This window comes from Miscanthus floridulus, chromosome 10 (genome assembly GCF_019320115.1).
Source record: "Miscanthus floridulus cultivar M001 chromosome 10, ASM1932011v1, whole genome shotgun sequence".
NCBI lineage: Eukaryota > Viridiplantae > Streptophyta > Magnoliopsida > Poales > Poaceae > Miscanthus > Miscanthus floridulus.
Window position 1 is genome coordinate 10,486,285 of NC_089589.1, and position 16,882 is coordinate 10,503,166.

At 46.5% G+C, this 16,882-nt stretch overlaps 1 protein-coding gene across 3 annotated transcripts; it reads right to left on the reverse strand.

Annotated features, from left to right (window-relative positions):
- Positions 1-2,414: 2,414 nt before the first annotated feature.
- On the reverse strand, positions 2,415-15,773 carry LOC136489985 (uncharacterized). Of its 3 annotated transcripts, none has more exons than XM_066486490.1 (3): positions 15,597-15,773; positions 13,826-13,887; positions 2,415-3,300 (listed from the first exon to the last, which is right to left on the reverse strand). In XM_066486490.1, the coding sequence occupies exons 1-3, from the start codon at positions 15,655-15,657 to the stop codon at positions 2,977-2,979; spliced, it is 447 nt and encodes a 148-aa protein (XP_066342587.1). In that variant the 5' UTR covers positions 15,658-15,773; the 3' UTR covers positions 2,415-2,976. The 3 variants fall into 3 exon arrangements, with proteins under 3 accessions (XP_066342587.1, XP_066342586.1, XP_066342584.1); XM_066486489.1 differs by having other exon boundaries at positions 13,796-13,887; XM_066486487.1 differs by having other exon boundaries at positions 13,796-13,890.
- Between the last annotated feature and the right edge of the window lie 1,109 nt (positions 15,774-16,882).

The following is a 16,882-nucleotide window of genomic DNA, read 5'->3' on the forward strand; positions in this document are numbered from 1 at the left end:
GTGACCCTTGCCCGCGCTAACTGAGGCCGACCCAGACTAGATGAACAATCGACGTAGCTTATCGATATGTTCGACTGTCAATGGCGACAGGCACATGGCAATAGAGAGGTGCACCGGGATGGCCGAGAGGGTCGCCTGTGCCAACGCCACCCTGCCCGCAGTGTTCATGAGATTACCTTTCCAAAGTGGAATACGCGCCGCGACGGCATCAATGAGGAACTGCTCCTCGCTCAGGCGGAGTTTGCGAGTAGAGAGAGGGATCCCAAGTACTTGCACGGAAAAGCCCCGATCGTGCAAGACAACATGTTCTCAACTAGCTGAAGCTCCTCCTGTGAGCAGGCAATCGGGGTGGCGACACATTTGTCAAGGTTTGTGTACAAACCCGATGCGTCACCGAAGATCTACAGGATGGTTTTGATGGCAACGATGTCGTCCATCTTTGGCACAATGAACATGATGACGTCGTCCGCGTATAGCGACACTCGTGAACGCACCGGAGAGGTGAGAAGATCAACTGGGACTCAGCCTACCGGATGAGTCCGCCAAGCACCTCCATAGCAAGGACAAACAACATCGGGGACAAGGGGTCACCCTGCTGCAAACCTCTGGCATGGCAGATGCGGTCGCCCGGCCTGCCGTTGAGGAGGACCTTGGTACTTGCCGATCCAAGGAGGATAGACATCCAGTCCCACCACCGCTGACTGAAGCTGAGCCGTCGTAGGACCTCCAAAAGGAAAGGCCAACAGATGGAGTCAAAGGCTTTTGCAATGTCGATCTTGAGGAGGCAGCTACGCTTCTTCAGGTGCAAGGCCTTGCAGGTCAGGTGAACGGCGTGGAAATTGTCATGTATGGATCGTCCCTGGATGAACGCGCTCTGACAGGGATGCACCAGATCATTAAGCACCAGAGCAAGTCGACGGGCAAGGCATTTGGCAATTAGCTTGCCAAAGCTGTGCATTAAGCTGATCGGGCGGTAGTCTCTGATGTCCTGGGCTTCATTCTTCTTTATGAGGAGGATCATGAAGGCATCATTGATTAGATTGAAGCTGCGGCCGTCCAGCAACCAGAATGCATTGATGACGTCTTGCTTGATGATCGGCCACGCGACTTTGTAGAACAGCCCGGTGAAGCCGTCCGGCCCCGGAGCTTTGTCCGACGGCAACTCCGAGATGGTCGCCCAGATCTCGAACTCAGAGAAGCAGACGTCCAGCATGGATAGATCATGCTGTACGATACCCAGGGTGTCGAAATTCACTGTGGTCGCACGGTGGAACGGAGTGCCGAGCAGGCCGTTGTAGTGGTCATACACGGCGTCCGCCATCTGCTTGTTGAGGACTAGGTCGTTCCCCTGGACCCTAAGCGAGGTGATGTGGTTCTTTCGACTGCGATGACACGCCTGAAGATGGAAAAACCTCGTGTTTGCGTCTCCATCGGCCAGGAACATCATTCTGGAGCGCTGCCTGGCAATTGTTCTTGCGAGGGACGCGAGGCCTAGGCATTTGCATTTCATGTCATTTCTCAGCGCGATGTCCTCAGGCGACAGGGATCGCAGCTCTTGCGCGCAATCCAAACGCAAGATAACCTCGCGTGCAATAGCGAGCTGCAGCCGGACGCTTCCGATGTTGCGCATACTCCAACTTTTCAGCGCGCGCGCGACGTTCCTGAGCTTGTAGTCCATGATGCGGAATGTGTCGGCATGTAGCAAGGTCGGTTCCCATGCCGAGGCGACGACGTCGAGTTTCAGCTCAATTAGTAAATGATTAGCTGAGCAGATGATATTATGGAGATGACAGTCTATATATAGTACCTCTGGAAGCTCTGGCATGGTGATGTCTGTATCAGCGGCTGCTTGGGAAGGAGTAGTAGGGATGGCCTCAACCTGGTGTGGCTGTTCAGAGGTGCACGGCGGGCCATCATTGCCGTTTCTGCATTCATCTGCTGCAAATAATATATATATAATTAAGCATGCAAGATAATCGATCGATCTCGACGAGGAAGACGAGGCCATGAGCATGTGTGTACGTATGAACTATATAATGAACATGATCGATGCATGCATGGCACCAAGAATAACATATTGAAAGAAGGCTCAACTAAAGCTCTCAGATGGATCCACATCGTCCACGCTGAGGAGGCAGCGGAAAAGGGTACCTGTGGGGTGGCGGTGGCGGCGGCACTTCGGCTTCTTCGTCCAAGAGCACGGCGGCGGCGGGGTGTCTCCATGGTGGAGTGCAGGGCGCAGCCAGCATGCATCAGATCTGGGATGGTTGGTTAGTTGTTTTTGTTGTAAAAAAAACATACCTACTCAGACCTGAAAAAGGAGGATTATTGCTTTTTTATTGGTTGTTTCTGTTGTAAAACAAACCGATTCAGACCTGAAAGGAAAGCAGGAGGATTGCTTTCTTAAAAGCAGATGTAAAACTTCTTTTTATATAAAAAAAGGAAAGTACAAGGAGTCCTAATTCTAGTCAGTTTTTATATGGACTCTTACCAAACTCTAAATACATGTGAGCTCTATGTGTATTCTACTTTTATCTACTATGTGACCATGAGAGACGGAGATGGAAAGCAATCTCTCATGGTCAACGCAGTGAACCGTATTAAAGAAATAGTACAAGCTAGCTTTGTATATATATTTTCTAGATGTTGTTACTCCTAACAAGGAAACACTTAACCTCGCAAAAGGAGAGAGGATGAAAATTTCAACACCTGGCTGAAATAATAGATTTTAACAAAGAAACCATAGCTCAAACATGAACTCACAATGGTAGCGCTTAACACTGGCATATTATTAGATCCTTGGCAGGACATAAACCAAGGCAATGCGGCCGTCTTCCTGACGCTGCAAGAACCTCCTCGGAGTTTCCGAACTGGCCTCCTCCGTCACACCTTCGGCATCCATGGCGTGGCACCAGCTGCAGGGCTCAAGAACCTTGAGCTCGACGGCGATGGGGACCTTGGGCTCGACGTACTTCCTCACGCCGACGAGCGCTTCTGAGCATCCCTGAGAGCCTCCGTGCGCATTGGCAGGCACCGGTCAGAGGAGGAGCGCTTCCTGTCATAGCCAGGAGAGGCGTCCAAGACGAGGCACTGCAGCGACGATGACGCCCTCTCGAGGATGTGCCATGTCAGCTCGACCAAGCTCTTGGCGGTGCAGAAGCCCGTGATGGTCGCCTTCCTCAGGTTTCCGAGGCCTCCATAGCGGATTCCTGGGATCTCCTGCCTGCTGGATTGCCATGGATTTTCGTCTGGTTTTCCAACAATGTGGTACTTCTTGTACCATCCGAAACCATCTGCAATCTGCACACATGAATACATGAATCTCTAGGGTTGTTAGTAAACTTGGATTTTGATCCAAATAGCGATGCTGAGGAAGAGGAAAACAAGGAAGAAGGGAAAAAAACAACAATGATAACAAAAAGGAAGATGTGGAGGAAAGGAAAAGCAAAGCTAGGTCTCGTTTGGCACCTGCTAAGATGGGTCGCCAGGCTGTTCTTTCTCCTACGACTGATAACATTTCTACTGTGGTCACTAGGAAGGATAGGCCTACAGTGGTACTTCAGCCATCTGGTGATGGTAACAATGGTGCCTGGATGACGGTTCTAATTGGGCAGGCGGCAGGTCAGCCCAAAACTTCAGCACAAGGTACTCATCCAGTTGCAATGATGAATTGATGATTAATGGCCCAAACACTTGGTTAAATCTGGGACTCAGCCTGTAGTAACACCTTCCCGAGCTAGCAAAAAGAAATGCTGGTGTGGGGGGCCAGGATTCACTGTAGCGAGCTGCTAAGCTGAAGGCCAAAAGGAATTTGGAGGAATCAACTACACAAGGTAATTCTTCCTCAGTTAACTCGTTTTCAGCTTTAGATAATTCATTAATCGCTACTAAGTTCAGTTCACTGAGGGTCTGTTTGGATGTGTCTAATTTCTCGTGTTCTGAGCAATTAGATTACCTTAAATCTATAGAAAAGGATAGACTTAGTTGTGACAAGAGGTCGGAGGTAGAAAAAAATTGGGAATCTGGTTCGTCGTTAGATGATTCTGAGGAACTATGGGGAGATGATATTGATATCATGGCTTTGAACCATATTTGTGGTGAGATGGCTGAGGGTCCATCTAATGGAGATTGCGGGGGTTCGGAGGATACCCATGCACAACATCAGTGGGGAAAAAATAGGAAAAGAAAGAAGAAATTAAGGAAAAATATACCTTCCACAGTCTAAATGAAAGGTGTTTTTTGGAATTGTAATGGTTTAGGTGATCCGAAGAAATTTAAATTTCTTTCAGACTTGACGCTTGAAAAGAACTTAGATTTTATTGCCCTGTCTGAAACGGGTAGGGAGAGTGTGCTTAGATGTTTCTCAAAACCCTGTGTGGTGGGAAGGATTTCCTTTGGCATGTCAAACCTCCGAGGTGCAGGTCCGGAGGTATGCTGTTGGGGATTAATCTTCTCATGTTTGACATTGGAGAAATAGAAGAAGGAGAATTCTTTGTTAAGTTTAAAATCAGGAACAAAGATGATGGCTTCCAATGGCTACTTGTCTCTGTGTATGGTGCTGCTCAACCTAGTCTTAAAGAAAGTTTTTTGACGGAATTAGCCCACCTTTGTGCTAAGGAATCGCTGCCTATGATTTTAGGGGTGACTTTAACATCATTAGGGGCCATGGGATTAAATCAACTCTAATTACAATGACAGATGGCCATTTCTTTTCAATGCTATCATAGACGCTTTCAATCTTAAGGAGCTATACCTCTCGGGTAGGAAATTTACATGGGCAAACAACCTACAGAACCCGACTTTTGAAAAGTTGGACAAAATTTTAATGTCCACTGAGTGGGAATTAAAGTTTCCCAAATCGTCTATTCAGGCTCCAGAGAAATCTCGGAATCCTTCTTCTAGTAACTCCCAACCTTACTTTAAATTTGAGCTTGGTTGGCTACTTAGAGAAGGTTTCATGGACATGGTCAAGGAGATCTGGGCAAGCGTGCAGATGGGTAACACCCCTTTAGAAAGGTGGCAGGCTAAAATTAGGCGGCTTCGACAATACTTAAGGGGGTGAGCAAAGAACACTAGTGGGGCATATAAAATAGAGAAGAAAGCGTTGCTAGCTAAGTTAGATGAATTAGACAAAAAAGCAGAATCCGAAGAAGTAAATCTTAAACATGTGTTAAATGATAGGCTTGTTGTTCTCCTAAGAGAAGAAGAGCTCAAATGGTACCAATGAGCTAAAGTCAGGAATTTACTTGAAGGGGATGCGAATACCAAATACTTTCACTTGGTGGTGTCCGGTAAATATAGGAAAACTCGGATATTCCGTTTGGAACAGGAGGAAGGGGTAATTAGTGGTGATTCCAATCTAAAAAAGTATATCACCAACTATTACAAAAACCTATTTGGTCCTCCCGAGACACCCACCATGTTCTTGGATGAGTCATGGACTGAGGATATGCCTCAAGTGTCAAATTTGGAAAATGAAATCCTAGCTGATAGCTTTACCGAGGCTGAAGTCAGGATGGCTATTTTCCAAATGAAGCATAATACCGCCCCTGGGCCAGATGGCTTTCCAGTTGAATTGTACCAAGTTTTCTGGGGGGTGATCAAAGGTGACTTAATGGCGTTATTTGAGGACTTTTATAGGGGTGAGCTGCCTTCACATAGTTTAAATTTTGGAACTATAATCCTACTACCAAAGGGTAGTGAAGCAAACAGGATAGAACAATAAAGACCTATTTGTTTGCTTAATGTTAGTTTCAAATTTTTTACAAAAGTAGCCTCAAATAGAATTGCTCTTGTTGCCCAAAAAATCATTCGACCTTCCCAGACAGCCTTCCTTCCAGGTAGGAATATCATGGAAGGGGCAATAATTCTTCACGAGACAATCCACGAGATGCATAGGAAGAAGCTAAATGGGGTTTTATTCAAAATTGACTTTGAGAAAGCTTACGATAAAGTCAAGTGGTCTTTTTTGCAACAGACATTGCGCATGAAAGGTTTTTCCGAAACATGGTGCAATTGGATTAAAACCTTCGTGCCGGGTGGAAATGTGGGTATAAAAATCAATAATCAGATGGGCCCTTTCTTTCAAACCCGAATGGGTCTTAGACAAGGTGACCCTTTGATTGCCAGGGCCAAAGTTTTTTTTTTTGAGTAAACAGGAGAGGCCCAGGGACCTCTACTAAAAATTTATTAAGATGTAATCAAGGAGATTACAAAGCAAAACAAAACAGGTTTACAAGACAAGCAACAGAAAAAAGGAAAGAGCAGAAAAGAGCTCCGAAAAGGAGTTCAAGAAACAAAAAAACTAACAAAGAAGATCATGGCAATTACACAACTTGTTCTAGCCATGATACAATAGCAGGGAAGTATTTTTTTCTTGGCTCTCCACAAGAGTTGGCCGAAGATGCTTTTGAAGATCTCTAAACAACGAAGACCGTTAGCAGGAATTTCTCTGAATATGGCAACGTTTCTGACTGTCCAAATGCTCCAGCACATGATGATAATTATCTCCATGTAAAAGCTGACATTAAGTTGCAATCTGAAGCTCTCAAGTCTTTGAAGAGGATTAGTAGCACTGTTGACAGTTAGTCCAATGAGACCCCAGCAGTCCCTGGTTAGGTCACACTCTAAGAAAAGGTGTTCAACTGTCTCTTCAGTATTTAAAGAGTATAACACACAGTTGTAGGAGGCCAGATGCATATGCTTTCTTCGTAAAATATTGCGAGTACTAAGCCTGTCTTGAATCAACAGCCAAAAAAATACCTTATGCTTATGCTGACAGGAGGATTTCCAAATCCATTTGAAGACTGGATGAGCCCAACTATCTCCCAAGAGCTGATTATAAGCCTTCTTACAGGTGAAAATTGAACTTCCCCAAATATAGAACCAAGTGTCAGAGAGGCATCAGAAGGCTGAAAATTCTGAAGAGTGCTCTCAATTTGCTGAAACTGGTTGAAGGCTTCAACAGATAACGGAAGGTTAAAGAGGCTTGAGACCACATTGACAGCTGCAGCACTTTTGAGGGTAATGCTAGGTTTCTTGGAAAACGAATATAACTCAGGGAAAGTTAGCTTCAGAGGTGGACCTTGCCAACAATCATCCCAAAGGAAACAGGAAGCACCATCTGCAACTAGAACTGAGGCCATATTTTTAAACTTGTCCAGAAGCTTTAATATATCTCTCCACCAAAATGAGCCTTTTTTAACATGATTTGGAAGCCTACCATTGGTGTAATGCTTCTCCCAAACTAAGTGTACCCAGGGGACATCAGCCCTGTTAAAAAATTTGTGGAGATGTTTCAGCAGGAGGGCTTCATTTTGAGTCTTAATATCCAGAACCCCTAAACCACCATCTTCCTTTGACCTAGTGACCATTGGCCATGCTGCTTTTGCATTAATCATGTTGTTATCATCAGAGCCCCTCCACAAGCAGTGTTTCCTGTATTTGTCCACTTGCTCTCTCACAGTGGAGTGAACTGAAAGGTGCTCATGAAAAAGGTGGGGAGAGAAGTGAAAACCGAGTTGGTTATTTGAAGTTTGCCAGCCTGAGATAAAAACAGGGAGGTGCTAACTAGCCTCCTCTCACACCTAGAAATTAGAGGCAAAAAATCTTCCACCTTTGGTTTGGTGAGACCAAGAGGGAGTCCTAAGTAGGTGAAAGAGAGGTGACCCACAGAACTTCGAAAGGTGGCAGAGAGATGCTGCAGTCTCTCTTCTGACATATTGATGGGCACCATCATTGATTTACTAAAATTGACTCTAAGGCCAGTGGAGGCAGCAAAGGTATTTAGGAGAGCCTTCCAAATGAAGAGTTGCCTTGCACATCCCTCCATGATTATTAATGTGTCATCAGCATATTGAAGAATTGGAAAATCATTAGTGTATTGAAGGGGAATTGGTAGATTAAACAGCCCTTGCTCTCTTGCCTTGTTAATGATAGACTGAAGCATATCTGCAGCTAACACAAAGAGGAGAGGGGAGAGAGGATCCCCCTGCCTTACCCCCCCTTTTACAGTGGAACACCTTCCCTGGAGTACCATTTAAAAGGACTGAAGAAGTTCCAGAACTTAATATCATTTCCATCCATGAAATCCACTTATCACCAAAACCTTTTTTCTTCATTATTTCCAACATAGCTCCATGCTCAATCATGTCAAAAGCCTTTTCAAAGTCTAGCTTTAGGATTACTATCTCTTTTCTGGAAGTATGGCATAAGTGCAAATATTCAAAGGACCAAGCAAGGCAGTCCTGAATAGTCCTGGTCTTAATAAAGCCATACTGATTGGCATGTACTAATTTTGTGATCAGGGACTGGAGCCTGTTGGCAAGGAGCTTTGTGATGATTTTCACAGAGGAGATAAGCAAGGAAATAGGTCTAAACTCATTTATTCTGATTGGCACATCAACTTTAGGGATCAGAGTTATGAAGGAACCATTGATGCTCCTAAGACAGACCTCTCTAGAGAAGAAAGCAGTACAAAGGTTGTAGAAATCTTGCTTGATCAAAGGCCAACATTTTTCAAGAACTCATTGTTGAATCCATCAGGACCAGGAGATTTGTCCACAGGGAGCTGCCTGATTACATTATCAATTTCTTGAGAACTGAAGGGAACTTCAAGAGAACTCAGGTCAATGGTTTGAGTAAGAAGAGAATCCAAGTCAAACTGCATGCATTCAAAGCTTGAAGAGCCCAATCTCCCTTTGAAATCATTCCAAATTAACTTAGCCTTAGAGTTATGATCAAATATAGTGACCCCAGAGAGGCCTGTAAGAGAGGTAATCAGGTTCCTTCGATGCCTGATTGTTGCAATGGAATGAAAGAATTTGGTGTTTTCATCACCAAGCTTAACCCATTTGACTGCACCTGTTTGCCTCCAATAGATTTGCTGCTAGTGAAGTAGACCAGAGAGCTTGACATTAAGAATTTCCCTAAAATTCCACTCCTGCAGGGATAGGTCTCTCCATTCTTCAATGGAATCCAAAAAGGAGAGTACTAGCTTGACATTTACAATGGTGGACTTGAGATTAGAGAGCTGGGCCTGCCAACTTCTGAGAGCTCCCCTAAGTGACTTGAATTTTGCAGTTAACAGTTTAGCTGCATCATCATGATGATAAACCCCATTCTAGACACTTTGCAACCAAAGGCATAAAACTCTCATGAGCCATCCAAATATTCTCAAATCTAAAAAAATTTCCTTTTGGAATTGAGGTCTTAATTTCCAAAACACAAGGCCAATGGTCTGGTACTTCCATAACTAGGGAGTGAGAAGTAGTGCTGGGGTAACTGAGTGTCCAGGCTTGGGAGGAGAAGAAACCAGTCAAGCCTTTCAAGTAAGGGGAGCTGCTGTTTATTGGTCCAAGTGAATTTCCTTCCATGAAAGGGAATTTTCACAAGCCCAAGGGAACTAATAGCACTATTGAATAGAAGCATATCCCCAGTATTTCCACCTGATCTGTTCCTATCCTTAGGTTTTCTGTGTAGATTAAAATCACCAATCACTAACCACTCAATGTCATCTGGCATTTGAATATTTCCAAACCAATCCATGAAAGCCAGCATCACATGGCCCGTAAACTGAAGTCAAAACCCAGGAATCATTATTATGAACAGAGGAGAACTCAACTGAGATTGCAAAATTGTTCTGAAAGATTTCTGAGCCAGTGAACATTGAGCTTTTCCAAATTACTAGAATACCACCAGAGGCCCCAATAGAGGGAAGAAAACAAAAAGCATCAAAGACCCTAGGACAAAACTTCCTGATATAAGAGATGTCAAAAACCTCCCTCTTGGTCTCCTAAATGATAATAATATCACAATTACTTTCAAGGGTTTTGCTTCTTAGGGAGTACCATTTGTTTTTAGCATTTATCCCTCTGATATTCCAACAGAGAATATTCCAAGATCTCACATTAGGCCTACTATCCATTATAAACTAAGAAAGAGAAGCAAGGCCTAGTACTAGTATGCATAGCATAAGTACAAAACAGGGGCAAAAGGTAAAGGATAACTTTACACAGATAATCAAACCCACAGAGTTCCATCACAGCCATAAGCCAATAGTTCAAAGGGCTAAACTGCCCAGAAAACAAAATAAAAGATAAACAAAAGCAAATGATAGGGTGGAGCCAGAACTCCCCACCAAACTTCCACTGTAGATCTTCAAGCTTCATCTTGACCATCATCATCTTCCCCATCCTGACCATCATCAGTGTTGGGAAAAGCAGCTTATGGTGGAGTTGGCGGCGGAGGCGAGGAGTCACTAGCAAGGTGTCCGATGAATTGGGATCAGTGAAGGGTGGGAAAGGTCGAACGGGGGTGGGCGGCGGGGCAGTGAAGCCGCCGTGCAGTGCTCGAGCGGCAGAGGGGGGAGAAAGATTGGTGCGGAGAGAGGAAGACGATGATGGCTTGAACAATACAGGGAAGAAAAACCGTGCGCCATTAACCTTCCCGACGCGCGCGTTGATTAAGAGCCCTGCTAAGAGACCCTCACTGATTACTGAGCAATTGAAAGATGATCTAAGATTCATATGGGACTTTGACACATCGTTGTATTCTCTCTGTAGCATTAATCTAAGTGGATTTAATCAGGGATAGAGGGAAGCTAGACATATCTTTATATAATATAGTAGCGCTGGACTTTTTTTCGTAATTTATGGAAGTCAAAATAATTAGATAATTCATATGTGACTATCAATATAGGATCTTTGCTGAGTGCCAAGGACACTCGGCAAAGCCTCAAAAACACTCGGCAAAGCGTTTGCCGAGTGTTACACTCGGTAAACTAACACTCGGCGTAGGTTTTAACAACAAAGAGCTTTTTGCCGATAATTCATATGTGACTATCAATACAGGATCTTTGCTGAGTGCCAAGGACACTCGGCAAAGCCTTAAAAACACTCGGCAAAGCGTTTGCCGAGTGTTACACTCGGCAAACAAACAAAGAGCTTTTTGCCGAGTGTCAACCGTCGGGCACTCGGCTAAGACTATGTCGACTCAAAAAAAACACTCGGCAAATATTTTTTGAAAAAAAAACAAGTCGCCGCCACCACCACGCCCCGCCGCCGGCCACCACCACCACCACCAAAGCCGCCGCCGCCACCACCACACCACGCCGCCTGCCGCTAGATCCGGCCGCCACCGGCCGGATCCGGGAGAGGGAGGGGCGCTGGGGCAAAGCAGAGCACACAGCACGGCATGGCCGGCGCTCGCGTGGTCGCAGCATGCAAGGGCGGCACCTGCTGCACGCTCGTCCCGATGGCGGACCTGTCCAGGAGCACGGACGCATCGCAGCCCTGGATTGAGTCGTGGAAGTGGAGGCGGATCGAGGCGAAGGGAGCCATCGGGACCTCGTCATCGGAGGAGCCGCGCCGGCCGCTTAGGGAGGGAGGGGCCGCGCCGGCCGTGTAGGGAGCGGCCGCGCCGCTAGGGCCGGTGCCGCTCGACGGCCGCCGGTGTCGGAGAGGATGGAGGTGGCGCGACTAGAGGAGGCCGAATCCGCTGGGGCCGGTGCCGCTCGACTGCCGCTAGAGTCGGTGAGGATGGAGGTGGCGCGACTGGAAGAGGCCGAATCCGCCGGAGCTGGTGCTGCTCGCCGCCGGGGCTCCGTCGAGGCGGCCGTGCTCGCCCGAGACGACGCTCCGGGTAGGAGGTAGAGCACGCCCGCGGCGGTGGTTCCTCGTGACTCGCGAGATCCGGGAGAGGGAGGGGCGCTGGGGCCGGTTTATTAAGTAGAATTTTGTCCTTTGCCGAGTGTCCTAAATCTGGGCACTCGGTAAATTTTTTTTCATTTTTTTTCTCCTTCTTTCCTAGAAAAAAATATTTTATTTCTTTGCCGAGTGTCCTAGATCTGGGCACTCGACAAAGTTTTTTTTTATTTTTTTTCTCCTTTTCTAGGAAAAAAGATTTTATTTCTTTGCCGAGTGTCCTAGATCTAGGCACTCGGCAAAGTTTTTTTTCATTTTTTTTCTCCTTCTTTCCCAGAAAAAAGATTTTATTTCTTTGTCGAGTGCAAAAAAGAAAACACTCGGTAAACCACCCTCTTTACCGAGTGTTTTTTTTTACACTCGGCAAACCCTCTCTTTACCGAGTGTTTTTTTTCCGAGTGTTTTTAGTACAGTACTCGGCAAAGAACTTGTTCGCCGAGTGCCCGATGGAATACACTCGGCAAACATAAAAACACTCGGCAAATTTGACGTTTCCGGTAGTGTATATATAAGAGATGCAATTTGTGCTTTTTTGTTTATATATATGTCCACATATTTGAACTTTACACCTTGAGTAAACATTCGGTTCTAAATTATAAGTCGTTTTATCTTTTCAAACTACAATAACTTTGGCTATGTATATGTACATAGAAATATATTATACCTAGATACGTAGTAAAAATTGTATACCTATAAGAGCCAAAATGATTTATAATTTGTACCGATGGAGTAGTAATTGAGAGATTGGAGGCTGCACACTACCGGACTCCTTGAGTTTGCCGAGTGCCCGAAACACTCGGCAAAAGACATAAAACACTCGGCAAATGGTTCGCCGAGTGTAACACTCGGCGAACAGCACTCGCCATAAAGAGTGACGGCAAAGCCAACTTTGTCGAGTGTCTTTTATCGGGCACTCGGCAAAGCCTTTGCCGAGTGCCCGACACTCGGCAAAGTTGAAACTGAAAAAAACCCGAAAAAAATGGGAATTTTTACTCAAAAAATGAAATTTTTTTATCGATGGAGGCCCCCACCGGCCAGCGCCCAACCATCTCCAACATTTTTCGCGTGAATTTTATGGCTACGCGGCCGACGCGATTCGAACCCGAGACCTCCCGCTGTGCATATACCTCCTCTACCACTACACAACACTCTCACTTGTGTCTGGATTCCGTTTTAATTCCCAATATATTATACTAAACCGAGTGTAAATTACATGTTTGAGGCCCTAAACGAATTCAAATAAAAAAGTTGTAAACTACAAAGTTTTATAACTTTTCGAGATCTACACTTTTAGTTTAGGAAGTTTTTCCATCCGAGGTCGTTTACAAAATTTGAATTTTAAAATTTTGAAATTCAAACACAGTTTTGCATGACAAGATGTTTTCAAATCAAAAAGTTGTCAACTACAATGTTTCATAACTTTTCGAGATCTACGGAGTTTATTTTGGTTGTTTTTTCATCCGAGGTCGTTTGAAAAGTTCGAATTTTAAAATTTTGAAATTCAAACGTAGTTTTGCATGACAAGATGTTTTCAAATCAAAAAGTTGCCAATTACAAAGTTTCATAACTTTTCGAGATCTACAAAGTTTATTTTGGTTGTTTGATCATCTGTTCATCCGACATGGTCGTTCTAACATTGTTCACAAATCTTATATATCTCTCTTGTAGTTTCATAAACTACAAGAGAGATATGTTAGATTTGTGAACAAATTTATTTTCACTTTGTCGTATGAAGAAAAGACCAAAACAAACATTGTACATCTTGATGAGTTATACAACTTTGTAGTTGAAAACTTTTTCATTTGAATTAATTTACTGCTTCAAAATGTGCTTTGAAATTTTCTTTGCCGAGTGTTAAAAAAAACACTCGACAAAGAAGCTCTTTGCTGAGTGTCAAAAAAAAACACTCGGCAAAGAGACTCTTTGCCGAGTGTAAAAAAAAACACTCGGCAAAGGCGTCTTTGCCGAGTGCCCGAAAAACAACACTCGACAAACCACCTGGCACTCGACAAAGAGCCGGTCTCCGGTAGTGGCATGCTGCTATCGGCCTATCGACCAATTACTAAATGATGCTGCTGAGGAGATGATAGTACCTCTGGAAGCTCGGGTATGGTGATGTCTACCTCTGTTGCTGCTTGGGAAGGAGGAGCAGGGGTCGCCTCGCCATTGTCGTCTTTGCTTTCGTCTGCTTCGAACCAATAATATTTTTTTTATAAAGTACGGCAAAAGCTTTGCCCGATTTCTATTAAACAAAAAAAAGAAAAAAAATGGCAAGTGTCTGTTTGTTTTTTGAATGAAAACTGGATCAAAAAACTATACAACTGAGGAGAGTGCTACACTCGTCCTACATAACTTTGGTACAACAATCAAACAACTATCAAAACTCACACCACTACTTGCTCCAATTTGGTCGAATCGACCCAACTAACAACTCAACTAACAGCTAACGAGGACCGAACAAAACGCGAGGACCTGCCGAGCGACGCCAAACAACACAGCTTGGGGCAGCACCATGGCCAGACGGCAAGGAGCAACCGCAGAACTGGAAAGCCTAAGCCAGCCTAAGCCTCCAAGGAGGAAACAACTCTAAAACGCCGACAAAGTAGCCCACTAAGGGAAGATTTTCACTGCAACATCCAGTACGGTAGGAGTAGAGGTAGGAAAGGACGCCTCCAAGAAGGTAACGACGTCCTCAGACGTCGCCGTCCAAGCTTTCGCCCAAACCTCAAGAAACCTCCACACCGTCACCGTCGGAGTCCCAACACTATGAGAGAGGCAAGGTGCAGCGATGGTTTAGCAGCAGCCCCGCCTGGCCGCTGCCCCTAGGGACGCCGGCCACGACAAATGCTGGAGATGCCTGTCGGAGAGTCCCCCAACCCCCCCCCCCCCCCCCCCCGGTCGAAACTGGCAAAGCCGGCCAGCAGCAAGCAGATCCGGCCAGCTCCACCACAGAAGCCAGCCCGAGAAAGGGGGAAGGCAGATGGCGGGGAGAAGAGAGCCGGGACCAGAAGAAGCCCCAATCGTCCAGCCCACAAACATCCCAACCCTTGCCGAACTAGCCCCGCATCCACCACGCCGCGCAACACCTCCAGCAGCCTCAGCACCGAACTGCCGCCGTCGGCAGCACCACGCCTAGACGCATGACAGCCCGAACCATCGCAGCCCGTCAACGTCGTGCTGCGTGTGGCCTCCGAGCCACCACCACTTGACACCCCGCCGTCACCGCCAATTCTGCCTCCACACAAGGCCATCGTCGCCGCCGCAGCCAGATCCACCCACGAGGGCGACGGATCCAGCGATGACAGCTGCTGATGCAGCCGTAGCAGCGCCGGAGCAGCTTCACCAGCGGCGGCACAGAAGCCGCGCCACCACCGACTCCATCTTCGCTGCCCAGGAGGACGCCGGAGGGTTCGCAAAATGTGGCCATGCCAGATCCGGCTAAGGGCTCACCAGATCCGGACATAGCACACCAGATCGAGGCAGGTGCCACTGTGAAGTCGCCGCCCGACCGGATGTCCTCCTTGCCGGCGATAGTGACGACGAACCCATCTTCCGCAAGGAACCGGCCTAATCACGCCTGGGGAAAGCAACGCAAGGGGAGCAGAGAGGCTTGGCCGCCGCCGCCCGAGCACGCAAGGGGAGCAGAGAGTCTTCGCCGCCACCGTCCTCGCACCGGCGTGGACCTCTGGCCGCATGCTCGGGCGGCGGCGAGGTCAGGCGGAGCGAGGCGAATGGGCTTTTGCGGCGGCGCCCGTGTCGCCCCAGAGCCGGAGCGACGCGGGCGTTTCTGCTGGCCTCCAAACCAATAATAATCATGCAAGGTAGTCGAACAATCTGCTTTCAAAGCTCTATCTCAGATGGATCACATCAGGGAGAAAGCGGAAGGGTACATACCAGTGGGGCGGCGGCGGCACTGTGGCTTCGTCCACAAGCACGGCGGCGGCGGGGTCTCCATGGTGGAGCTTGCCCTGGCTCTCTGACCCGATCGATCCGATATTGCCGATCACCCTGGGAGATGCTGACACGAACACGAACTAGTGTGGGATAGATGGTTCGGCCATGGGAGATGGGATGAAGAGGCAGGCGCGCGGTCGACGCATGCATGCATGCATCAGATCTCGGCCAGTTGTGTTGTGATTAATGTGACACAAATAGCGAAGGGAACGGGACAACCGATTTTTTTTTTTTTGAAATTTCGAGAAAGATTTGCATAACCGAGACAAATTTTATTCGAATGGAAATAAAAATTAGTGGTATGCATAGGCTTTTAGCAGGGGTCACACTGGTACGAAGGATCGAAAATTGTGAAAACTTCCATTAGTACGGAAACGGTTTTCTAGTGACACGTACCCCCATTTTTTCACCAGCGGTGCATGAAGAGCAAACACCACTACTTTCAAGAACCGCTGGTGTATATCTATTTTCACATGCGATTCTTCTGAACCAACCATTGGTAATAAGTACAAATGTTTGATTGATTTCTAGATGTGGTTACTCAAGACGTTCGCATATAAAAGTATCCTTATTTTTAGTGGCGCGTGCAACTTAAGCAACCACGCGTCTAAAAAAACAGTTTTTACATACGGATATCTTAGCCTATGCCGGTGGAAAGATTTCAAAAAAAAAAAGTTTAGGGTGCACGCTCCTCGATCTCTCACTCGAAAGTTCCGCACAGTAGCAAACACAACGTTTTTTTCCTAGACGCAGGACCGACACACGTGCATATGCATTCATCCATCCTTATCTCTCTAGCTCTCTTCTCTCTCAATACTCATCCATTTTATCTCTCTCCCAAGATAGCTCTCTGTTCTATCTTATATTCAAACTCTATGTCTTTTGCTTTATCTCCTCTCTTCCATTCCATGGCGCAAGGAGGCGTGCTGGCCAGCGACATATATGTCAAGTGTGGAGATGTGTGGGCTGTAGTGTGCTGTGTGCATGCAAATGTGGCACTACTGGCATGGGCACGACGGCACGGCCCTGAAGGCTCACAGTGACGCGGCGCCGCTACTCACACCTCCCGCTCCGCCATGGACGTGTGGACATCCACTCGCCTTGGCTTGGACTTGGTCGTCAACTATGAAGAGACAATGTGGCCAGCGACCACTGGCGGTAGGGCCGGTCCTGAATTTTTAGGGGACGAGGGCGAAACAAAAAATTGGAGCCCTTTTGTACACATG